Source organism: Spermophilus citellus (genome assembly GCF_964194105.1).
Source record: "Spermophilus citellus genome assembly, chromosome: 18".
NCBI classification, from domain to species: Eukaryota; Metazoa; Chordata; class Mammalia; order Rodentia; family Sciuridae; genus Spermophilus; species Spermophilus citellus.
In genome coordinates this window covers 39,172,282-39,197,606 of record NC_138200.1, presented here as the reverse complement: position 1 = coordinate 39,197,606, position 25,325 = coordinate 39,172,282, and the positions used below count along the sequence as shown (strand labels likewise).

The following is a 25,325-nucleotide window of genomic DNA, read 5'->3' as shown; positions in this document are numbered from 1 at the left end:
CTGGATAGGTGTGCCCACTCAAGGGACCTTCGGGACACAGGGCCGGGAGGGTGGAGGGGTCGAGGGACAGACCCCCACGGGGAAGCATGGGGACCTGAGGAAAGCGATGGAAGGAGGGGCGGGTCGGGAGTGGACCGCGTGGGGATGCTGGGGCCGAGGCGCGCGGGGATCCGAAAGGAGGAGGGTGGGACGCCGGGGCCACAGGACTTGGCGGTGGCGGGGCCGGCCGAAGCGGCCGAGGAGAGGAGGGGAGCGAGGAGCGCTGCGAGGCAGCGGGGACAAAGAGGACCGGAGAGGGAAGGGGGGCGAGGTGGGAAGAAGAGGGGCCCGGGAGAGGGGCGCCCGCCGCGCGGGCGACAGGGAAGGCGAAGGCTGCTCCAGGCGCGGGGTGAGCGCCTGGGCCCGCGCGGGGCAGGGGCCGGGCGGGGTCGCGCGCGCGGAGGCGGGCCGGGCCGGGGAGCGCACCGGCGGGGCGGGCGGCGCGCCAGCTGCCCGCGGTGGGAGGGGCGGAGCGGCGGCGGCGCGGGGAGGGGACCGGCGGCGGAGGCAGGAGGGGGAGAAGGAGGGGAGGGGCCGGGCCCCTTGTCTCCGCGGCTCCTCTCCTCAGTCCGCCCGGGGAGGAGGAGGAGGAGCGGGGCCAGCCGCCGCCGCCGCCGCCGCCGTCCCAGCCTCGCCCAGCGCACCTGAACTCGCCGCGCCGCCCCGGGCCCCCGCGCTGTGCCCCGCGACCTGGGCGCCTGGCCCGCGCGCAGGCTATCTCGGTGCCCCGGCGGGGCGCGTCCCCCGGGCCGCCTCCGGCTCTCCCGCGGCTCGCGTGGCCGCGCCTTTGTGTGCGGCGATCGCGGCTCCCGGGCTCCTTGGGCTCCGGTCGCGACGCCCCTCCAGCCCCGAGTCCCGCGCGCCGACCCCGGGCGCCCCCAGTCGGGCGCCCCCGACGGTGGATCTAGCGGTTGCGAGGAGGCGGGCACCAGCCCCGGCGAGCCCCAGTCCCGGCCCTCGGCCCCGGGCCTGGCTCCGGCATGGATGTAAGGTTCTACCCCGCGGCGGCCGGGGACCCCGCCGGCCTGGACTTCGCGCAGTGCCTGGGGTACTACGGCTACAGCAAGGTGACCGGGCCGGGCCGGGCCAGGGGGGTGGGGGGCAGGGGCCACCTCCCCATCCCGGGCGCGCCCCGCGCTCCGGCTCACCGCTTGCTGCACTTTTCTTTCCCCTCTGTCTCCCTTAACTACTCCTTTCCCTTTGCGCCTTCATCTCTGTCCAACTATCCTTTCTGCCCCTTTCCACCCCCCCCCTTTTTTGTCCTTCTGTGGGCGCTCTGCGCGGCCCCTCCGCCTCTCCTCCCACCTCCCCCCCGACTCTCCATGCTGCCCCAAAGCAGAGCGAAGAGCAGCCGAGGACTGAAAGACGGGACTCGCGTGTGATTCTTTGTTGCTGTTATTAGTAAACACGATCGCAGCCCCCCTCACTGCGGGGGGTGGGGTGGGTTGGGCAACCCTGGGGTCCCTGATCTCGTGGTCCGATGATCTCGCCCCCCTCGGCTCAGTCCATCTTACCTCCCCCACCCGCTCGAGAGCTGGCCCCGGGGCCGCTTGGGGAACCGAAGAACAAACTTTTGAATGTTGCCCTGCCTGGACCTGAGATAGGGGGGTGGGAGAAGTGGTTGGGATCCCTGCAGGTGGGCTTTGCTACCTTCCCGCTGGGGCGCTCTGGACCAAGGAACGGAACTGCCCGCCCCTCCCGGGTCATCGCAAGTGACTTCTCATCTTTCATTTTTGGGGGCGGGGGTTAAGTTTGGCATTTCGGGGAGATCAGAGTTGCAGACCTCCACACCACGCCTTGGGGTCACCCTTCGCTCCTGCACCTTCCCCCCCCCCCCCGCGCCAACTTTGAGAACCCAGTGTTTCAGGCGGCTGAAGGTGGATCGAAGGAGGGCTGGCGGCGCAGCGTGTCGGTGCCGGGCTGTAGCCCGGGTGCCAGAGCCGCGCGTGCTCCGGTTCTCTGTTCTCCCTTAAGCCTCCAGGGCCGAGCTTTGGAGAAAACATCACCCCGAGGGCGACATTCAGAGAAAGACCCGTGCTCTGTATGGCCTGTGTCTTTTGAATGTGGTTTTCTTTCCCCTCCCCCCCTGCTCCCCCCTTTCTTTCAACTACTAGTTTGTTTATGATTGCTTGGATAACAGAAGAGGAAATAAGGAGGCTGCTGAAAGAAAGGTGCTATACAAAACTAATGAATAAATAACAGGAAGAGGAGGAATTGTATCTAGAATGAGGGACAGTTTGCTGTGCCCGGTGCCTGATGGAGGCTCGTGTTCCTTCCTATTTGTTTGTACTTCCTTCCCAACTCCAGTGCTGAAGTTTGTAAAGACCATTAGGATCGCTCTTGTTCTCCCCTGTGCCATCGTGGGCCATTTCCGCGTCTGGCACACGGGCCCTCCCAATAAGCACAGAACGAAGGGACTTAGTGTTTTTAACCCCTTGATGGTAGTGTTTTTTTTTTTTGGGGGGGGGCGCATTCATGCTCCAAGAGTAATACATTAAGCACTGGAAAAGGAGCAAGAAAAGGCCGATGGCTGTTGCCAGAGTTAAGGATTGGTTTTTGTCCTCTGATTTTGGATTTACTCAGGTTATTAAATGCTTTAAAAAGTCCCCCATGTATGCTCAGTCAGGGACTTAGGCAGCCTAATTAAGTATGCAGTGTTTCTGAGAATCTACCTAATTGTTCCAGTGGGGTATTATTTATCTCCTTACAACTTAGCCTATGTGTGCCAGCCTTGTATAAACCGGGCATGCTCTTATTTTGGGAAGCTATTACCTTGTCTAATGTAACTACTTCTTTCTCTGATTTAAGATCAGCCACACTCGAATGACACCAAAATAGAAACCTATTGTACTAATCCAGTCACTGCAATGCGTGGCAAATCTCTGTTCACTAGGATCCCAAGATACTTCAAGGGACCAGAGGAAATTGTGGATTTTTTTTTTTGTGTGTGTGTCTCTTTTTATTTTCTGAGAAAGACTATTTTGAGTCAATTTAAACTCAGAATACTTACTTCAGGGAGGGCACATAAAGCTTGGAAACAGACATTATTTATTAGGATGCTTGTTGAACTTCAGAGTGTGGTAGCAAGCTGGTTTGCTGTCATCTTAATCGAGCTATATTTCTGAAATAACCTGCTATCTTAGTAATCAGTAATCTGATCATGGTAAGTGCTGTAGTACCCAACTTGTGAAAGTTAGGTACAGCACTCAATATTGGGAGGAATCTAATTGTACTTATTCTAAGGGGCATTTCAATTTCTTACAGGTAAAAATATATTATAGTCCTTGAAATAAAGCATTCCTTAAGTTGAGCCACAATAGTATGTTTTCCTACTCTCGATTTTCTGTCTCCCAGTTTTATTCACCGTAATTTTTCTTTGAATGTAGTAGAAGAGGAAATGTTAACTTTATATAAAACAGCAAGTGCTAATTAAAGGTTTATAGCATTTTGTTTCACAGCTAACTTGTGTGTCTGAAGTGGTGCTGTTGAGTGAGGTTTATATTAAAAGTGTAAAACCTAGCACATAAAGATATGCATTTATTTTATATAAAATACCTGTAATTATTAATCTCTTCAAACTTTAAATGACTTGCATTATCTTTCTGGATGGGAAATGATGAATTTCAAAAAAAATAAAAAAGTATGTTTTTGCCCTTTCTTGTTTTAACGACCATCTGGGAAACTTTAGAAGGAACACAGAACTCTCCGCTCTAGGCGTAACAAGTGAAAAGTTAGCGCTTATCTTTAAATTTATTTACAAACCATGAATAATAGGGTTTCATTCATTTCTCTCTTTAACAAATGACCAGAGTCCTTTGTATAAATTATATGTGAGTGTATTATCTTTACATTCTGAGTATATGGATCCTTTTTAAATGTCAGCGCTCATGAAAGTGTACTCTGTCTATGGAGAATGGATGAAAGAGTTTTGAGGGTTCAAAAGTCATTGCAAGTAGGAGAATAACTTCAAATAAAATATAGCCAGGATCATTAAAATCAGTTAATAATTCATGAACTAGCCACTGATGTATAAACTTAAAGTCATCTCTATTTTCTAAGGGCTAATTTCCATTTTAATTTCATGTGGAAAATCTACTGTTTGAACATTTCTTTCTGTGATGTGGCTAACAAATTAAACTAAAGTCTGTATGTTTTAAAAAAATCCTTATTATATGATTCAGGTGAATTGGTGACCCACTGACAATGTGTATGGAATTTCTTTCCCTAAGTTCAATTAATTTTCTCACCAGTAAGAATATGTAAAGTACCAATTAGCATACAGTTGTCAGAAGTCTGCCACCCCAAAATAAGGTTTGTGTTTTGAATGTGGGTGTAGGTGAGGTAGAACTGTATAGTAGGTTAATGATAAACTTGGATTAAATTCTACTAGCTTTTTCTTCATATTTTGGGGGGTTTTCTTTTCCCTTCCAAATATGGCTATTGTCTTCTTATCCTTAATGATGATTAGTCCTTTGTTGTTTTTTTACTCAGTCCCAAATCTTCTTTTAAGATTATTATATGTATTATTTATTGATCACTCCACTTAATTAAGACATTCCAGTTTTGGAGCTTTGACTCCACCTTATAGGGGCTCTACCTTGGTTAGCTGATAGAGTAAGAGAAACTGAAAGGTAATTTGTCATTTGTCTATTTTCCTGGGGATCATGGTTCAAATTGAGAATACATTGAGAGGAATCTGATGGAACCTCTTCTTAGACTGATATCTTAAACTAGCATAAGAATTAATTGCTATACTTCTGAAGGTGTTGAATTTTGAGAATAGGTTGAAATATTTCCATATCCTTCCATACAAGATATTGAAGACATGTTGTGGAAGAGAAATAAGGCTTCTCTAAAGACCTTAGACCAGGGGTCTTGCACTTTAAATGTCTATAGGGCAGCCAGTTAAACTATGAGGATAGAATTTGTGGCCAAGTGGAGAACATGGTCTACTTAAAGGGGTGGCCTTGTTTTATCATTAGTAGATTGTTGCCATGCCAACATATGGGCCCAGTATCTCCACATTTTCCAGTTTGTCTTTTCAAGAGAATGACAATCTGAATTTTTATATGACATATCCCAGATTCTAAATGTTGGCAGTAAATTAACAAATAATTAAAATCATTACATGGAACCCTCAAAACATGCTTTTTTTGTGCTACTTCTTTGAAACTTTTGTCTTACAAATTTATATGCAGATGAGAATTCAAAAATGAATTATTATAAGTCATTTGTGGTTTATGTTCAACTATGTGGGCAGTTCTGCATTCAACTCTGTGGACAATTGAATGGGTGGAATAGACCTGGGTAAAGAAATTTGTGATAGCTCTAAAGAAGACTAGACTTATGGCAGAGTGGTTGGATTCAGGTTGTACTCGGGTTCTTCTAGAACTTTGGCAGGACCTAAGCACTATGGATCTGGGCTCCCCTCCACATTTGTGTCAAATATTGAAATACACCTGTATCCCCCATTTAACATGATATGATATGACCCCATACCTGAGTTGATCAGCTGACTTATGTCAGTGTGTAGACATTTGATTTTGTATTTATTCGTTTTTGTTTTATAGTTCTAGAGACAAGCATATGGTTAGCCAGAGAAAATTCATTTTAGTCATGTTAGATGGAGGCAATGAGTGTATGTGGTCACCATGTTCAAAGTGTGTGTTCATATTTGAAGAACCAGCTCCTTCAGGACACAGTCTCAACTGGATGCTGGATCTGCTTGATGACTTGTTTCATTTTATTTTTAAGTATTTTTTTAATCCCAATTAGTTGTTTGTGTCTAAAAAACTTTGTATGTAAGTCTGGATTCCAGCTTTTTTTTTTTTTTTTAATTAATCATAAAATTGGCAACAGTGAACCTGCATCCCTGGGTGGCGACATCTGCTGGGGGCCCTTCAGATGGGCATGCAGACTGCTGTAGTTCACCATGATCTCTACTTTCTCTTCTCCTGCTCAGCCCTCTGTGTGCCTCTTAGGTCTTGGGAGCCATTGAGTTTGAAAACTTTGATTAAAAGAGATGAAAGTAAGCAAGTAACAAATGATGCTGAGACCTAGTGAAAGGAGGTTACTGTCACTGGAGAAATTACAGTCCAAGTGCACTTTGTAGGTAGTACCATGTGATCATTTTATAGAAGTCGTTTCTCAAACTTCGTCATCCACAAGAACCACCTGGAGAGCTTGTTATAATGCATACTTTTGGACTTTACTCCTAGAGATTCTGATTCATAGGTCTGGGGTGGGGCTCCCAGGAGATGCTGCAGGTGTGGGACTGGAGCCTATGTTCTGAGGAGCACAGGGCAGAAGGCCTTCCACGGTAAGATACAGTTTGCTTTTTGTGTGTTCCTAGGTTAGAATGGCTTGGGTTGAAGATAACAGAGAACCCAACAGAGCGATGTAAACTAAAGACATTTGTTTACTTACAAAGAAGTCTCTAGGTAGGCAGTCTCAGGCTTTTTGCATGGTTCAATCAGGCCTTGAAAGAGGCCTCTGATCTCTTTATTCTCCCAACCTTGGAGTTTCAGCACTGTCCTGAAGCCAGTCACAAGTTGGCTACTGCAGCTCCTGGCATCACATGCTCACCTGATAGTGCACAAATCAGGAACTGGACAGTGGTGGTAGGGGCGGTGGTAGTCAAGAACACATTTCCCCCCTGCATCTCCCTTGTCAAGAAGCAACAGCTTTCCCATTAGATTCTCTCTTTTATGTTATTGATCAGAAGAGGGTCGTGTGACCACCCTAGGACACTCATATTGGTAAAGGGGAAGGAGATTTCTGTGATGGGTTTAGACCAATCCCACATCATCCCCTGGGGTTGAGCCTTACCACATGAGCATAATTAGTGTCATGTTCTATTGGCAAGAAGAAGGCTGTTGGAAAGACAACCAGCAGTGCCCATTGCTTTATGCGTTTGAAGAATTGTTGATGGGCCCGTGGTTTGGGTGTAAGTTGTACTTTGTAAAGATGGATATGACCTTTTGACTGAATCAGTAGAGAGCCCCACCAGAGCTAGGGAGACTACCTAGGAGGTCATTACCCCACCAGGTAAAGTCTGAGAAGGATTTGAACAGGAAGGTGTGAATGTGGCTACCAGGGAGAGGAAGGTGGTCGATGGGACATCTCTGTGACTTGGGAAGAGAGAAAGGAGATGGAGATGATTAGGGTGTTTCAACTTGGGCCCTAGATGAATGGTAAGACCTTGAGCAGAAACAGACAGATTAGACAAGAAGCTGGTTTGGAAGGAGAGATAAAGCTGACTTTGGATATTTTGGTGGAATATTCCCAGAGAGACATGTACCAGGTTATTCTCGAGAGAGGTCAGAGATGAGGAATCAAAGTTGGTCTTCCAGTATGCAGTAAAGTGATGAAAATGGACTTTCGTCCTTTTAGATTAAGGAAACAGGAGTTCAAGGACATATACTTGGTCTTGAGGATTGGTATAATTTTGGAGATAATATTTGGAAATCCTACTGCACTGTTAAAATAATGGTATAAACTATATAATTCTTAACAGTTATTTGGAAGAAACATTCTTTTTTGCTGTGCTGGGAATTGAACCCTGGACATTATGTGTGGTAGGTAGGTAATCTATCACAGAGCTATATCCCTAGTCCAGGAAGCATTCTTTTTTTTTTTTTTTTTTTTTTTTTTTAAAGAGAGAGTGAGAGAGGGAGAGAGAATTTTTAATATTTATTTTTTAGTTCTCGGCGGACACAACATCTTTGTTGGTATGTGGTGCTGAGGATCGAACCCGGGCCGCACGCATGCCAGGCGAGCGCGCTACCGCTTGAGCCACATCCCCAGCCCCAGGAAGCATTCTTAAATGATAATTATTAAATGGGAATGATGCAGAATTTGCAATAATATAATTTAAAACAGTCATAGCCATTTATGAATGAAAATATTTAATATTTTTGTTCTTTATGTAAGAGGTAAATTTTAAACTGGATTTTGTGAGATGTTATTTATGCCCTCAGTATCTTAGAGAATCTGTTTCAAGTGTGGTTAATAAGGAGGGACAGAGCTGGGGTTCTGGCTCAGTGGTAGAATGCTCACCTGGCACATCTGAGGCCCTGAGTTCAATTCTCAGCACCACATAAAAATAAATAAAATTAAAGGTATTGTGTCCAACTTCAACTAAAAAATAAATATTAAAAAAAAAAAAACTAAGGAGGGACAGGATTTTTGCTAAAGTATGTTTGTAAATTTAAATATGTTTTGAATGTAGATTCAAAATATAGGAAGTAGAAGCTTTTTATCAAGGTCTGCAGGAGCTTCTGACAGGTTTTATCTTCTCCTGTTGAGGTAGATCATTTCATTTTCTTTGTTTTCTGGGTTTGTGTTCTTAATCTTCCTTAGGGATGCCATGTTCTCTTAAATATGTTCCAGGCTTATGTGAAGCCTTTCAGTCATTTGAAAATGGTCCTTCTTGTACGACTAGCATTCTCTTTCATCTTAATTTTGGTTTGTTTATAAAAGAATAATTTGGATGTCTTGATAATCTATAAGTCAAACAAATTGGCCATTATCAAGATGCATTTGGATTTTACTCTAAACACATTTTTGAATGATGTAGACTCCTTCGTTTGGAGGTGCTAGATTTTAAGCTTGGCCCTTCAATTCCACATGTGGCATGTTTAATGTGACCTTATCTACAGTGACCAAATTGTTTATATAGAAGGATTGTGTTAAAAGGTAATGATGATGGGGGTGAGTTTTTAAATCCAAATTGCCAACCTGACTTGAAAACTTTAGTGAAATATGTATGCTTGGTTGGAAGTTGATTTTTCTTGAAAAAAGGATGAGTTATATCTCGGAATATTATAGTAGTTAAAAAATACAGTAGATTTGTTTAAGAGTTCCTTGATGTCTTTAACAAGCACCTCAGCATTTACTAATTGGTTTATTTAAAACATTATAGCGAGAAAGCTTAATGGAGAAGTGGTTAAAATAGTTGTATAGTTAAAATTGCTTTTGGTTGCAAATGAGAAGATGTCGTCCAATTGAGTTAAATACAACAGGGATTGTAAGTTTTGTTTCAGGCATAGCTGGATCCAGAGTCTCAATGGCTGTTAAGAGACTTCCTGTATCACCTCTGCTTGCTTCTCTTTGGCTTCTTCATCAGCGAGACTGACCTCAGGTGGTGGGAAGATGTCCAACAGCTGCTCCTGGTCACATTCACACAGCTCAGCTCCCCAAGGAGAAGTCTTTCTTGCTTGTTTCAACAACTTCTCTACATCAAGTTCCACTGGATAAACTTGGTCCCATGTCCTGCCATCTCAGGACGGGGAGTTGATAATGTCATCCTAGGAAGCCACGTGGGCTACAAATAGGGAGCCTTCAGTCATAATGATGAAAGTAGGTACAGAGTAGGAAAAAAAGTCCATTTAAACATCAAACTTCAACTGAAGCTTGATTTTTTTTTTTCTTTTTGGTACTGAGGATTGAACCCACTGGTGCTGAGTTACATCCCCAGTTCTTGTTATTTTTTATTTCAAGACAGGGTCTCGCTAAGTGTCTCACCAAGTTGCTGAGGCTGGTCTTGAACTTGTAATCTTCCTGCTGGAACCCTCCCAAGTCTCTGGGGTTATAGGTGTGTGCCGCTATACCTGGCTGAAGCTTGATGCTTTTGAAGATATCTGAGGATTTGCATGATGCATGCATATTATGTTAGGAAAGAACTTCTTTTGGGGGCAGAGATTAGATGTGATCTGTCTTCAAGAGACCTCTAACTTGACTTGGGAGCAGATATATATGTATGTGTTCATGAACTATGTGTGCGTGTGTGTGTATGTGTATATAACAGAGAAGTTGATTGCCTGAAGCTAATGATGGTGTAAGTAAAAGTCCCCCATGAGCGGGTGGGATGAGGAAGAAGGCCATGGAGGGATGTTCCGGTCATGAAAAAGCGCTCCCACGAACTGTCAGGCTTGGTTGGACAAATAGGAAAATTAAGGATGTTTAGAGGAGAGAGCGAGAGAAGGAATTCGGGACAGGATTTGCTGTGAGCATAACATCTGAGCAGAAGTCCCATTAGAGGCCTGGGCAGGATGGTCCTATGGAATAATCTGTGGAGGTGAATTTTTGTCTTCCCATGGCAAGAAGTATGGTTGGTGAGATCAAAATGTGGAGACACTAGAATGTCTGGCCAAAGAGCCAAGCTTTTTTTCAGTAGGTACTAGTAAAGTGTGTATGTGTTGTAGTATTTCAGTACATTGGTGTTTGTGTGTGTGTGTGTGTGTGTCTGTGTCTGTGTGTCTGGGTGTCTGTGTGTGTAGGTAGGCAGGTAGAGGATGACATTTTGAAGGGGAAGTTCATGAGAAAATATTTTCAAGATTATCTGAAAATGTTTGAGGGAGAGATGAAAAGGAAGAACGTTAGCAAGAGAAGGATAGGTGGATAGGATGGTCACCGGGGGTGGGAATGAAGACTGTAAATAAAAGGGAGTTAGCCTTTAATTGATGGCCGGAAAACCCTTCTTTGAGATAATAGGGAAGAAAGGAGATCGCTGAAGATTTATGAATATATATGTGAAGTACACACATCCTATAATATTTATATAGAAAAGATGCCGGGGAAGGAGTGGGAGGAGGGCTGGAGAGGGGAATGAGTACAAATGGTTGTGGACATTGATTGACAAGCCCAATATCTTGAGCAGAAGATCTTTGCATCAACGTGTGGGACCTAACCATGTGTCAGACACCTCTAGGCGATGCATGGGAAAGGAGCTGTGAAAAGTCACTTGTCCTACTTTTCAGGGTCCATTTTCAAGGCTTTTAAGTTAGAATTTTATTTTTAATTTTCATAACAGTATTTCATGTGTTGGTGGCAGGAACAGAGTAATGGGTGTGAAGATGGCTTCAGGGTAGGTCTTGCCTGAAGGGGAGTGAGAGAAGAACAGGAGAGAAATGAGTAAAGAAGTTTTCAAAGTGGCTGAGTTTAATCCAAGTATTTAGGTTGGTGAGAAAATAGTCAAGGAAAGGGAGGCAAAAAAACCCAGACTGGAATAGCAATGGCCTCAATGATGTGGACGTTCGTTTCTCTTTTCCCTAACCAAGTCTAGAGGGAAGTGATCCAGGGCTGCTAGGAGGGTCCCTGAGGGATTGGGGGCCCACACTGCTGCTAGCTACCTTGTGATTGTTGTCCTAATGGTTCAGGATTGGGCTCCAGTTGTTTGTGGTCCAGCCAGCAAAAAGGAGGGAGGTGGTCTAAGTTAAATGGAAGGTTCTAGAAGGTGCCACATGATTCTTTGCTAATATCTCACTGGCCAGAGTGAGTCACAGAGCCACATCTGTGACTGCTGGGCTCCCAGGAAATGCAGTCTGAGGTTCCCCTGGCCATGTGCCCAGTTACATACGCCATTACTGTGGAAGGAGTGAGTGATGGGAATGGACCCTTCCTGGGTATCTACAAGTTTGTGATTTTTGTGTACAAACAGCAGTGGTCTATTTTTTCCCCCTAAAGTTTAATGTTTTCTACTTTCAATTTGCTTCTTGGAAAAATCCTTCTTTGGTGAGAAAGATACACTGTAATAAGTCTGATATCTTTTTAGTCCTTTCTTCAGTTTGGGGATTTTATTTTGGGCACGCTTAAAATACCCAGTGATTTATGTTCTTTGTAGAAACTGCAAATCATTATGCCCTAATTTTAATTGAATACCTATATTTGAGGCCCACATTTCTCTTCTTTTCAAAACTCATCTTGAATTTTTATAGCGCTGTTTCTCAAGTCTTAACTATTGGGGACAAAGTTTGAGCAATTTTTTTTTTAAATTAGATATTTATTTTGAAAAATTTTGATCAAACCCAATTTACCCCTGACTCCTCACGTCCACATGTCCATTGAGAGAATCTTCTTCACTACAAAACCCCCAGTCCCCTATGTCCCTTTGCCTCACGCAGTCTACTGGCCCTTTCGGTTAGCTCTTGATTCTTTCTGCAGCCTTCACTATGAGAAGATGTCCGCTGCCCTGGCCTCTACCCAACCTCCTCTCACTGCCTTCCTCTTGCTCTGTATTTTGTAGCCTTCAGGGAAATTCTTGGTTCTCCACTTGAGGGCAGCTGAACTTGTTGCTGTCTGCCCTGGGCCCTGGCTGCCCTGGTTTATTCGTTTATTATCTTGGGCATTCTCCACAATGGCTAGTTCAAGTCCCCACTGTCTTTACATTCCAGGCCAACCAGCCCTCCCCTTGTTCCTCAGTGGAGCTCTGGAAGAATTTGATATTATCTGCCATGAATCTCATTGGTCATTCTCCCTTGTCCAGATCTCTTTTGTCCAGACCCACGGGAAGGACAGCTCTAATCTTTGGAATAAATCCTTCCAACAATGTTGTGTATTCTTTCCTGACTCTCCCATGTTCTTGGTTCTGCTGACAGTACCCACCTCTCCTGGCTCATGCTTTTCTACTTTCAATGTTCCTGTTGCTTAACTGGTACAGTGGTGTTTGCCTGTAATTCCAGCAACTCAGGAGGCTGAGGCAGGAGGATTGTAAGTTTGAGGCCAGTCTCAGCAATTTAGTGAGACCCTGTCAAAATAACAAGGGCTGGGGATGTAGCTCAGTGGTAAAGCACCCCTGGATTCAACCCCCCAGTATGTGTGTGTGTGTATATATATATATATATATATATATATATATATATATATATATATATATAAAGTTCCTGTCTGCTGTTTTCTGACCTCCACTATAGATTTTTGCCCTCAGAATGCTACCTCACCCGTCCCGATTTTTGCTCTTTCCTCACTCTGTTCTCATAAAATGTTCATTTATTTCAGTTTTTCCCTTAAATGAATGCAAAATTAATACTACCACAAATGGAAAATCCCATGGCTTTTCACGTACAGGGGGAAAAAAATCCTAAAGATAAACACAGGGGAGTAAACAGAGTTTTTGAAATCTCACTGGAGACCTTGCTTGCCCAAGGCTCTGCTCTGTGTTTGTTGAAAGGGGAGATTTGCAAGTGTTAGGAGGCACTGAAGATGTGTTAGCACTAAACTGAGACTTGGTCTTTGATTTTATCTGGCCTTGAAAAGGAATTCAGAACAGAATGGCTTTTTCCAGATGTGGTGAAAGGTGCTTCCTTCCCTTTTCTTCCCTTACCTCCTAGAGCAGAGTGCTTCTCAAACTCCAGTGTGTTTACCAGTCACTTGAGGACCTGGAAAACATGCACATAGTAGGTAACATGCACATAGTAGGGAGCCTGAGAGTGGGGATTACTAACAGGTCCTCAGGGAGCTGATGTGGCCACATAGGTAGCAATAGAGCCCTAAAGAAAGGACCATCCATGCTGACACTTGCCAAACTCTGTGGACCCCTCTTTCACATGGTCTCTCTGATGTTTACCGGGTCCTGTGTCTTTCCCACCCAGGCCCCCTTTACACCCTATGGACCCCTTGTCTTCCTCCTAGTGTTGCTGGAACTGTCTCTTAGCTCCTTGCCACACCAACCTCACCCACTCTTGCAGGAATGTGGAGTGCCTCTTCTAGGCCAGGTACTGTTCTCAGCCCTGAGGTCAACCTTTTCTGATGACTCCGAAATTTCCACTCCTAGCTGGTCCCTATGTGTCCCCCTGTGACCATGGTCTTGTTCCCTAATGTCCATCTGCATGCTTCTGGTGGCTTTTGCTGTGCCATCTTCTCTGCTGCATTCCCTCTTCTTCCAGTGACTTAAGTTCTCCTTCTAGAGCTTGACCCTCTTGCTCTTTTTACCTCTGCTTCCCCCCGCCTTTTTTCATTTTTTATTTGTTTTGTGCCTTTAGCCATTCCCTTTCTGATGTTTGTAGTAGTTGTCTATGGCCATGTAATAAATCACCTCTGAATTTTGTGACTTAAAACATTTTGCTTATCATTGTGCAAGTCAGCAGTTTCGGCAGCATGCAGTGGGCCAGTGATTTGCCTGTGAACTCTCTGGGTGTGTGCAGCCAGCTACAGGGTGGCCGGGAGGGTGGAGGCTGCTAGAGGCTGCTGGCTGTCAGGGGCCTTCATTTTTCCAGCCTCACCTCCGGCACTCTGTCCTGGTGGTGGTAGCATTTTGAGAGGGTGTGGATGTATCCAGGGCCTTGGATCTAAGAGACCCAGAAATGTCATCCTTTTCCTTCTACCACATTCTCTTGGCCAAAGCAAGCCACCAGGCCAGCCCAGATTCAAGGGGAGAGGAAACTCCTTCTATTTTGTGTTGGAAGGAGAGGCCAAATTACCTTACATCAGGGCATGGCTACAGCAAGGCAGGGAGCATGGTGGTCCTTTTCCAATTTTTGAGGTCCCAGGGCCTCAGAAATCCTCATCTCTTACATTTCTCCTGCACAGCGCCTCTACAGGCCGCCCTGACTGCTGGGACTGTCTTCAGTTCAAATCCAGCACAAGCCATATGTCAACCCACATGCCTCCCACCCCAGACTCCCCTTCAGGTGTACAGATGCCACCCTCAATTAAAGGTGCAGAATCAACACCGTTTTCTTGGCTTCTTTTGTTTCCTGGGAGCAGGGAGTCTTCATGTCTTCCTCATTTTCCCTTCAAATGCTCTCTTTTCTGCCTTGTTCCTGCTGCCACGATTCTCGTCCAGGCCGCAGGTTCCTCACTCCCTACTTGGAGTTTTTCTCGACTCCAGTTGCATCCTGCTTCCACTTTTGGTTCTCCTCTTAGAATCACCTCCACAGCTCATCGTTGTTTGTCGCAGAGCTTTCTCAGACCTGCCCCCTCCGTGTTTTCACCCTCTCTTCCTATAACCGATATTGTTTATTCACAATTTTTTTCATATTGATCCACTTTCAAATTTATATTCCTATTGCATATGGCAGCCCTGTATTGCTTCGGTGTACAAAAATCACCTGTAAAATAAATGCACAACTATTTAAATTTTAAAAAGGTTTATTTATATACCACTTCATTGAGTCTGGTATGCACGACAGATCTCAGGATCCCCGGCCCACCAGGTAAGTTGCCGTGTCTTCAGCTCGACGCTGCAGACCCTTCATATCTGGTGTCAAACTTGCCACATTAAGCAAAAACAAAATTCCTTAGTGAACATCTGGCGAATTTTCTTAAATGCTTGAGTTCTGCTCTGTGTCACAGTTGATGGCCATATAGATCAGCACCACATACTAGGATTTGCGCAAGAATCTTCCAGATCTCTCCCATCTATCGTATGCTTCTTATCTTCTGCTGTCACTCTCCTACCTTTATTTTTTTCTATCTGTTCTTAAACATACTCATTGTTTTTTGAAAATATTAATTACAAATAGTTTTTCTTCCCTTCTGCTTCCAAGGTTCATTGTTCATAAAAAAATAGCTTTTCTTGGCATAATATCCTTGCTCTATCTACATTATTTTATTTTTTTGCAGTACTGGGGATTAAACCCAATGGTACTCTACCACTGAGCTACATTGCCAGACCATTTTATTTATTTATTTTTTTCAGACAGGGTCTCGCAGAGTTGATGAGGCTGGACTGGAACTTGTGATCCTCCTGCCTCAGCCTCCTGAGTTACTGGGATTCCAGGCATGCGCTAGCCACTGTGTTGGGCTGGCTGCATTAATAATTTTTAAAATATTTTCTTTAATCCTGGTTTTGTCATAACAGGTTTCTAATTGTCAAAGGAGTACAATCATTTGTTAAGTCTTCATTTTTTTTTTTTTTATGGCTTGTCTCAGTCCTAGATTCCTAGAAAACATTGGAGTCAGGACTATATAGCTTTGATCATTGTAGTCAGGACTATATAGCTTTAATCATAGTTTAGACACTTTGAAAATGCATTTTGAAGCAGGTGCAAGATGGCAGGTGGCAGATTTGTATTTCCCTTCTTCTGTTTCTCAAGCCTGCATGCTTGCTTGCAAAGGTGGGATTTGTGGATGACCCAAGTAGAAACCAAGTAAAGGAAAACCAAGTCAAGTTGAAGGAATTGTACTGGGCTAATAAAAGTAAGGATAGTGATAACAGAAGACAAAGTGAGAATGATGCGTGGGAGGGATCTAGAAGAATCTTCTATAAGGAAGAGGGACAAAATCCAGCATCCAGTTGTAAAGAGGCAAAATAGAAGGTTATGATTTTAAACACAAGGCCAATTTAACCTTAATGGATCCATCTGACAACAGATAACATCTCTTTGCTTGATGATAGTCACTAAGCAAAATGCACCATTGTAGCACGACCCATACATTAGCATTCAGCTTTCTGGGAAATTTATTTGCTGATGATAAATTTTGCCATCATCCGTAATTGTCGACACAGAATTTTTGTCAGAAATAATGGAAATAATGATCTTGAAGTTTCTGCTGCCCATCTTCCATTTTAAAAATCGGTTGCAAGAAAGAATGTATTTCTGGTGAATCGCCTGAAGAAGATGCAGAGCACCCATTCAGCCGGATAACCTAATTTAATGAGAAGGTGCTGCCAGACCGAGAGCTGAATGCTCCTGGTGACATCTTGTACACCCTGCTCTACAGTTGCTTTTGCAGTATCTCTTTCCTTTATTGAATTGCACACCCAACAGAACTCACTTGGCATCTGGAGGAATCCTGAGTCGCCACTTCATGTTTGTTTATTGTGCTTAGAATGTAGCCCATCTCATCTCAAAATGTCCTTTTTAAAGGATGATTTTCCCGAGAATCTTCTTAGAAGACTGTAAGAAAAGAAAATAATTCTGAAAAGAATCCACTTCGTCTTATCTTGTGGGTATTATTAGTCTTGTCATTCTCATTTCTTCTTTTGCATTGTCTGCCAAGAAATTGGATTCAAACATGAAACCCATTTAGTAGCTGTCCAGGATGGTAGGATATGCACTCCTCTTTGTGGGTCATCTAGATTTCATTATTTTCTTTATTTTACATTCTCCTTGCCTTGATTCTTGCATTATCTACTCCTCTTTTAAAAAAATAAATATGCTTTTAAAAGTCACCTCAATCTTTCTGTGGAGATAGGCTATGAATAAATACTTGAAGTACTTATGAGTATAATGAATATGTTTGTGTAATGTCAAGGATACTTATATCTTTCTAAAAGGGAAATTTTCACATTAAAAAAAGAACTTAGTCTACTGTGTCAATATTGTAAAACTGAAAAACAAACTCTTATCCCTTCCTCTTCTAGTGTTTTTTTATAAGTAGGATACAATTCTCAATTTATAGCACTTGCTGGAAGTTGTTTCTTACATTTCCCTCCAAAATTATAGAATCTATTAAAAGGGTAAAAATAGGGAAATTGGTGCATTCTTCAAGTCTTTTAAGTTAATGTTTGAACTCTTGCCAGTCAAGAACTATTAGTTCTCGAAAGTAAATCTCATGACATAATTAGCCTCCATCTTAATTTACCTGAAGACTGTACTAAGATGATCCGATATCAGGAGTCCACACATAAATTCCATGAACCATGAGTTGGCTCCCTAGTGGTCCGAAAGAGTTTCATAACTCACCCAAAGAGTTTGTCCATTCAGGAAGTGCTACCATCTTGTCTTCAGGAAGTCTGCCTGGTGCTGTATGAGCCCTGCTCAAATTGAGACAAGCAGCTTTAATCTCTTATGAAACCAGCCACCCTCTTAAATTGCAGTAAAGTGACTCATGACAATGTAAATGTACTTTGCTGTTGTCTTGGGGGTGGTCACTTTTTGTTTCATTAACCTTCTGAATATTGGAAAACTTGACTTCAGTAATTTTGTAAAGCAGCCTAACTCATTCCTCCTTAGCTTGTTGTTGGTTCTGCTTATCTGAGGTTAGGCCTGGGTGATCCAATGCGTTTCAATGACTCCAAATATTGAGCATTTGGCAGGCTGACAGGGTGTGAAGCAGAGGCCTTGGAACCAGGGTTCTACCACTTAGTGGCTCTGTGATCTCTAGCATGTTCTGGAGCCTCTTAGCGTCTTAGATTTTGCTCTGCAGTGCTGGAGAGACAAGATTGAACAAAACAGATCAAGTCGTGCCTCATAGCACTTACTGCCTACGTATTATTGATATACCTACTCCACGGGCTTATTGTGTATAATAAACAAGCTTACCTTCTTGAGAATTATAATAGTATTTCCAGCATAGAGTTTCTGTAAATATTGACATTAACTCTGCCAACTAAGCACTTCACTGATGTTAGCTATTAGCACTAATATTATTCCAGTATATTAATTGTCATCCTAAGATTAGGTATCTTAACATATGGATAGATGGCTGTTCACAGACTATGGGAAAATCATCTTGCCTTAGAATACCCCAATATTTTACTAGAACTTGAAGGACTGAATTTGGAGGACTTTCACCTTGAGCACTGATAGGTGGAAACTCTGTTCTTTGTTTAATGTATGACTTGAGCAGGGTTTTTCACCCTTGACATTTTTGACACTTGGGGACAAATAATTCTTGGTTGTGGTAGGCTGTCTTATGCATGGATGTTCAGCAGCATCCCTGGCCTGTACCCACTCGATGCCAGTAGCATCACCACTTATGACAACCAAAAATGTCTCGATAGACATCGCCAGATATCCTCTGGTTGAGAACCACCTTGCTGGAGGAATATTTTGGAAATTTTTCTGATTTTGTCATTTAGAAAGGGCTAACAGAGATGAGTTATTCCTTTGTTACAAAGGGCACTTAACTAAATATAGGGCAGTTATTTCTCTAGGGCTTAAAGATGCTAAAAGGAGCCTCCATCATTATGTTCCTCAGAATAGCAAAGAAAGCCAGTGTTCATTCTAGGGAGTAGATGATCACCAAGGAAAGAGGTTCTTAGACCAGTTAAAATAATCCACATGTGTCTTGGCTATTTATTTATTTATTTATTTAAATTTACAGAGCTGTATGATACACACTGGTTCATTAAAGGAAATAGTTGTTCATCAACTGACTCAATTAGAGTTCACCTATGTCCCTGGGTGCTTGAACTAACTCACAAAGCCATTTGGGATGAATTTTTACAACACCAACAATGACTGGTTCTATGTATTGATTATATTAGAATAAAAATAGGACTTAGATGACCAGGATTTAAATTTCTTGTCCTATTTCTTCTGACATTGGGGCTATACACTCAAGATGATGGATTTATGTGTTTGGTGGTTCCGGTGTTTTTGTTAGTTAATTTAAATTATTTACTGAAGTCTTAAGTCACATGAACCCCAATCTCCGATGTCATTCATTCTTTAAATAGTCACAAAGTGGCTGCTATGATTATGTGCTATGGTTGTGGAGGGCACTGAAATATTTTTTAAAAAATATTTTTAGATGTTGATGGACCTTTATTTTATTCATTTATTTATATGCGGTGCTGAGAATCGAACCCAGTGCCACACACATGCTAGGTAAGTGCTCTACCCCTGAGCCACAACCACAGCCCCAAGGCCTCTGAAATTTAACAGGCACTTTGGCCCCTTCACAATTTTGACTTCCAGGGGACAGTGACCACATCTGCCTCATTTGCTGCCATGTCCCCAATCCCCAGAACTGTGCCTAGCATGCAGGTAAACCTCAGTTACATAACTAGTTGCAAGATTTTATGCTAATATTTAGGGTTCTTTACTTATAAATTTCATAAGCTGATTACATAATTTGGGAACAATTGGCAGGTTGTCTTAAGCCCGAAGCAAAACCTTTAAAAGAACAAATCCCAAGAAAATGCATTGTGGGGGTCCAGTGTTTCCCCACAAGTTAATTGCAAAGCCTACCTGGTAGATTCCTCCCTTCCCTGCGGTTGGCACTGTGACCCTCTCTGTCGACTGCGCCTGGAATTCCCGGAGGAAAGGGGGATGCCGAAGACAACAGTGTCTCTCTCTGGCTCTGATCAGGGTTTTATTGTCAGGAAATCCCCCCTTTCAGGGACCTCATTGTCTGTATCCTCTAAACAACCCTCCCCCACCCCCCATGCCCTGCCAGCCAATGATTTCAAGGCTTTATAGAAATGAAAAGTTGCTCTTCTTCTTAAAAAAAAAAAAAAAAGATCGGGGAGATAAAGTGATTAACACTTATTTTGTTCAGGAATCCATCTGAGCTACCATCCTTGAACACTCATTTGGCTTGTTGGAAGGGTAATCTCTTTCAGAAACATTGGACAGAATTGACCAATTCATTATGTATGTAAGTCTGCTTAAGAATGTTTGATTCAGTGCACCCTCATCTCCTGGCTTCCTAATCTCCTGCCTTGGCTCTTCTGTTCTCTTTGAGTTTCTGCAACTCATTTCTACCCTGATTATTTCTACCCTGGACATTCCAGGCCTGGTTGAATCTTGATGAATAGATTTATTGGGGCGGGGGATGCCATCCTCCTTTAGTTAGTTATTGATGGCCAAATTGTTCTGGGGTAATTAAACTCAGAGAACTACAGATTTAGGCAGAAAAGTATGAAATTACTTAAGCCAGTGGGAATGTGGAAAGATGTCTTAGAGGCAGTGGGGAATTCTTAGAAAAAACAGCCACTTTGGACAATGTGGACAGTTCCTGAACAGCTAATTATGAAAGATATATATTTAAAAAAAATCCATTGAGTTCATCATGCGAATACCATTATGTGTACTGTTTAAAAACAGGAACAAAAAATTGTAGGCATCTTTCAAGGGAATGTATCGTACTTTCTTTTTGTTTCAATTCCTCCTCCTTTTGGGTTCACCAGGCAGATTTCTAGTAAAGTATTATTGCCATCACCTATCACAGGGAATGGAGGAAGTGGGCAAAATATAAAAATCTTAGAAAATGTTGGAAGGAGTCTGCGTGCATGCTTGTGTATGAGACGGTGCTCCTGTGGACTTCCAAATGGCACAGAAGAGCAGCGGTGTAAGAAGAGCCCCTCTCTTAAATTATTGCCTTGGTATTTCTTGCCTCTAATGCAGTGAGACAAATTCACAAATTTAGTAGCCATTCATAGGAAGTTCGTGTTTTCCCCCCCGGGTGCAACAGGTGAAGTTACCGATGGTAGAATGCACACCTTGTAGCAGGTGGTCAGGTGCCTATGGTAGAATATGATTGTATTATTTTATTATCTAAAGGATAGGTAGGTACTGTGGACTCCAGATAAGTTTTCTTTTATTTCCTTTCTAGTAGGAGAGTTTTAGGGGGAAAAAAAAGTCAAGGAAAGGAAAAAGGAAGAAAACAGAAAAATCTTCACAAACTAAGTAGATCGTTACTTACTAAAGGAACATGGATAACCATCTGTCCCCCAAAGTTATCATCCACTTTTGTGTTCATCAGAAAGAATCTCAAGTCATTTTATTCACTGTGCCTGATTAGGTGCAGTGTAATGAACTAGAATTCTCAGGTCCTGAAAACATTTATTTATTTATTTACACTAGTGGGGATTGAACCCAGGACTCTGCATACTAGGCAAGTGCTCTACCACTTAGTAGCTACATCCCCAGCCTTTTTTTTTCCCTCCAGAAATGGTCTCGCTCAGTTGCCCAGGCTGGCCTCAAACTTGCCATCCTCTTGCCTCAGCCTCCCAAGTAACTGAGATATAGGAATATATCAATTACCATGCCCCTCCAGATTTATGGTTTTAATGAATAAAACGAGTATTCTCCCCCACCACCCTTCAGATGTCTTACCTTTCATATTTTTGAAAGGAAAATAGAACAAAGTAGGATTTTAAAAAAATTATTGCTCCAGCTGAGGACACTTTCTGGGAATTTTTACTGTCACTGAAAATCGGGGTAAGTGGGCCAGAAAAAGGAACCAGCATCAGGACTCAAGAAAAGATAGCCAATTGGGCTTCTCAGGAGACACAGAGAAGAGGGCTGAGCTCAGCTTTGGCCTACCATGATGCAGAAGTGAGGTCTTATCTTCTAAAAAAGAGATAAAGCTCCGGTGTGCTTCAGCGTGCTGCTCAGATATTTCTCTTTTGGAAGGTGGCTGGAGCTGGGGTGAAGGACAGACTGGGTTAAGGCAAAGAAGGAGGAATGGTCACGCTGACTCTGCGGGAAGGAGGACATAGATGTGTTCATTTCCTTTTATGTCTTGTTCAGTGAAGGCCCAAATCTTCCCAATTCTCATTAAGAGACTTTGTAATTGTGTACACGTACCGGTGGTGATTGGAAATCATTTGCATTTACTGCTCCACACATGTAAATCATAGTAATTTTGGGAAGAAAGAATTGCAAACATCTAAAAAATTCATTTGAATGCATTTTCTCAAATTCCATTTTAATATATCCATTTCTTTCAGGCAGTCTCTAATGTCTTATCAGAATTATTTTTTAGAACTGAAATAGACCACTTTTAGGCCCTATTGGATTCAGCGAGTTATTAAATTTCACATCTTCCAGGGTTTATTTTTTTTCTGATGCCATAGTTCAAGATAATGTTTTTTTAATACTACATGCAAAATTCCAGAGATTCATAATAGCTTATGACATCTTAATGTCCACAGTGACATTCCACTGGTCATATCCAACTGTGATAAACAGCTCTGTACTCTATAAAAGACGACAGTCACTAAGTAAATGCAGGAAAATGCAAACAGTCTCTCGATCTTATGAATGATGTTACAGATCCTGAATGTTAATTTTGAAGAAAACACATGCTTAAATTTAAAGTTTATGCTTTCAATTCATAGTCCTTTTATTCTTCCAGGAAAAAAAAAATATCAAGCAGCTATACTTTAAATGAATTTAATGAACTGCAAAGACTGACATTTTCACTATAAAAGTCACACTTCATTTAATGAGTAGTTAAATATTGATGCTATATTAAAATACAGGCAGAATAAAAATGGTGCAGTGGATTTCAAAATAGGAATTCAGGGTTCTTTTATGTTGAAAATTTCATGAACTCAAAAAAAAAGTACCATTTATCAAAATGTGTTCATAAACACAAATATTCCAGTGAAAATCAAATAGTAGCCTGCAGGATATACATCTCTGTAGATAAACTGAGGTTTTTCTTTTCACTGTTTTGATTCTGTCTTTGCTGCAAAGGGACCCAGTGATGTTAAACGTGGTTCTGGTTTCCTGGAACTAACCTACTTTGCATGAAAATTAAAAACAATGAGATGCTGATGTTTACTTTAGAAAAATAAGTGAACAAGGTCCTGTTCAATAAGAGTGGCCACATTATCTCCTTGACCTCATCTAGGCCTGGCTCAGTCCTCTTGCCATGTACCTACCTCCCCCCTGTTACTTGGAAACCCCAAGCACACTCTGACCCAAGGCCTTGGGTTTCTTTCCCTTTGCCCCAGATCCCATTTTTCCCCCCAATATTTCTTGTAACTTCTTCAGGTCTTTCCTTCAGCATCTTTTTATCAGAGATGCCTTCAAGACTACCCTTCTCCAAGAGTGTCTTCTTTCCCTGATACTCTGTCTTCGCGCTTCTCCTTCTCTAAGCACTTAGCATCACCAAGCGTAGTGTTCCATTTCATTTATCCCCTCTCTCCCCCATGATAGAACATGACCTCACAAGGGCAGGGAATTTTAATTTTTAAATTTTTTTTTGGTCTGTTTTGATCCTTGTTTTTATCCCTAGAGCCAAAGACTGTGCCTGCTATAGAAGAGACATTCAAGAAGTATTTGTGCCCTGCATGTATGAATGAATAAAAGTGAGTTTTAAGGCCAAAGTTGGATTTGCAAAGGGAATGTGCCCTCTGGTAGCTGTAAACAGAGATGAGACCGTAAGGAGGTACTGGATTGTGGATATGGAGCCATCTGCACAGAAGGCAGGACCAGCTTGTTGCAGGTTACCTGGGACTCTCCTGGTTTCAGCACCAAAGATCTGCATTCTAGCAAACTGGGATGACTGGTCCCTCTGGCACAGAGAACATACTTGAAGCCCTTAGGGATTATAGGAGTTCAGGGATCACAGAGAGGTGTCACAGGTGGCAGAAGGATGCTATATGGCTACAGCTGACATGGCCTGTGTGTATGTCTGAGGGTCATGCTTACAGGAGAACCCCCTGAAGGAGGTGTCTGATGTAGCTCTACTACAGCCGACCAGCTCTAGGGAATTGCAGGCCAGTTTTGTCCGAACTCCTTATTTTTCAAGGGAAAACAGAAATTTGGATTTCTATGATATTTTTAAGTTCTTAAATGCTAGCACTGATTTGAAACTGTGTAAGTATTACCTATGGTCTGTGGGCTGCCTTTTGGCCACCTCTGCTGAATTTGACCCAGGCTTTCTAATTCATTAGGAGACAAGGCCTATGGACCTGGATTTTGAACACTGAAAGAGAAATGTAGCTATTGAGCATTTGTAGTCTTTGGAGAAAAGAAATATCATGAGTAGCTTTAATAATAGGTTTTGGGTAGCTTACATGGCATACTATTAATATTTAGGGAGTATTTCCAGGAACTCTTAATTTCAAACTCAACAAGTCTAGAAGGTAAGTACTATGAATGTCTCAATTGACACATGAGGAAATGGAGGCAACTGAGATTAAATAAATTGTCCCAAGTCATAGGCTAGAAAATAGGTCTTTGATTCAAACATAGCAGGCTGGTTCCCGAGATTGTGTTCCAGTCTTCTCAAACTTCAGTGTGTATCAGAATTACCCAGGGGGATTATTAAACCTCACGTTGCTGGGCCCCACATTCCGAGTTTTAGTAGTTCTGGGTGGGACCCAGGAATTTGCATTTCTGGTAAGTTCCCAGGTGATGCTGATTTTGCTGTTCTAAATTGCAATTTGAGTACCACTGCTCGGAACCATCTGAAGGGACCAGGGATCCCTGGAGAAATGACACTTGTATCCACCAGAGTTGTATATTCACAGTTGATCTCTATACTCATACCTGCATATTTTGCGGATAACATTGTCCTGGGCACAGGTAGCCATAGACAAAGGCAAAGCATTAATGGGCATTGCCTTAGTCCATTTTCCATTGCTATAACAGAATACCTGATACTGGGTCATTTATGAAGAAAAGAGATTTATTTTGGCTTGTGGTTCTGGTGGCTAGATTTAGCAACTGCTTCTAGCAAGGGCCACATGCTGACTTCAGCTCATGGTGGAATATAGAAGGGAGGCAAGTTTGTGTGGAAGAAAAGCATGAAAGTGAGAGGTGCCAGGCTCACTTTATAACAACCTGCTTTTTTGCAAGAACTAATCTATTCCTGTGAGAACAAATGCACTCTTAAAGAGAGCTAACTGCATCTCTCAAGAAAGACATTAATCCATTCACAAGAGCACCCATGACCTAGTCCCCTCTCAGAGGCCCTACCTCCCAACACCTTTATGTTGACAATCAGATTCCAACATGAGTTTTGGCAGGGACAAACCACAGAGGCATAAAAAGGGTTTTTACATAAAATGAAGCACTTCCTGCACCCCTGTGGTCCTATAGTTTTTTTTTTTTTTTTTTTTTCAGATCAATACTGAAGACCTCTGTGTGTTTCCA

General features: G+C 42.8%; 1 protein-coding gene across 2 annotated transcripts in view; it reads left to right on the top strand.

Annotated features, from left to right (window-relative positions):
• Window positions 1-543: 543 nt before the first annotated feature.
• TOX3 (TOX high mobility group box family member 3) overlaps window positions 544-25,325 on the top strand; it is a gene marked incomplete at its 3' end in the record, with an annotated part of 103,852 nt that continues 79,070 nt past the window's right edge. For both annotated transcript variants that reach the window (XM_081275332.1, XM_081275331.1), the window contains exon 1: window positions 544-1,106. In XM_081275332.1, coding sequence (XP_081131458.1) covers window positions 1,020-1,106 — 87 coding nt within the window. In that variant the 5' untranslated portion in view covers window positions 544-1,019. The remainder of the gene's footprint in view (window positions 1,107-25,325) is intronic.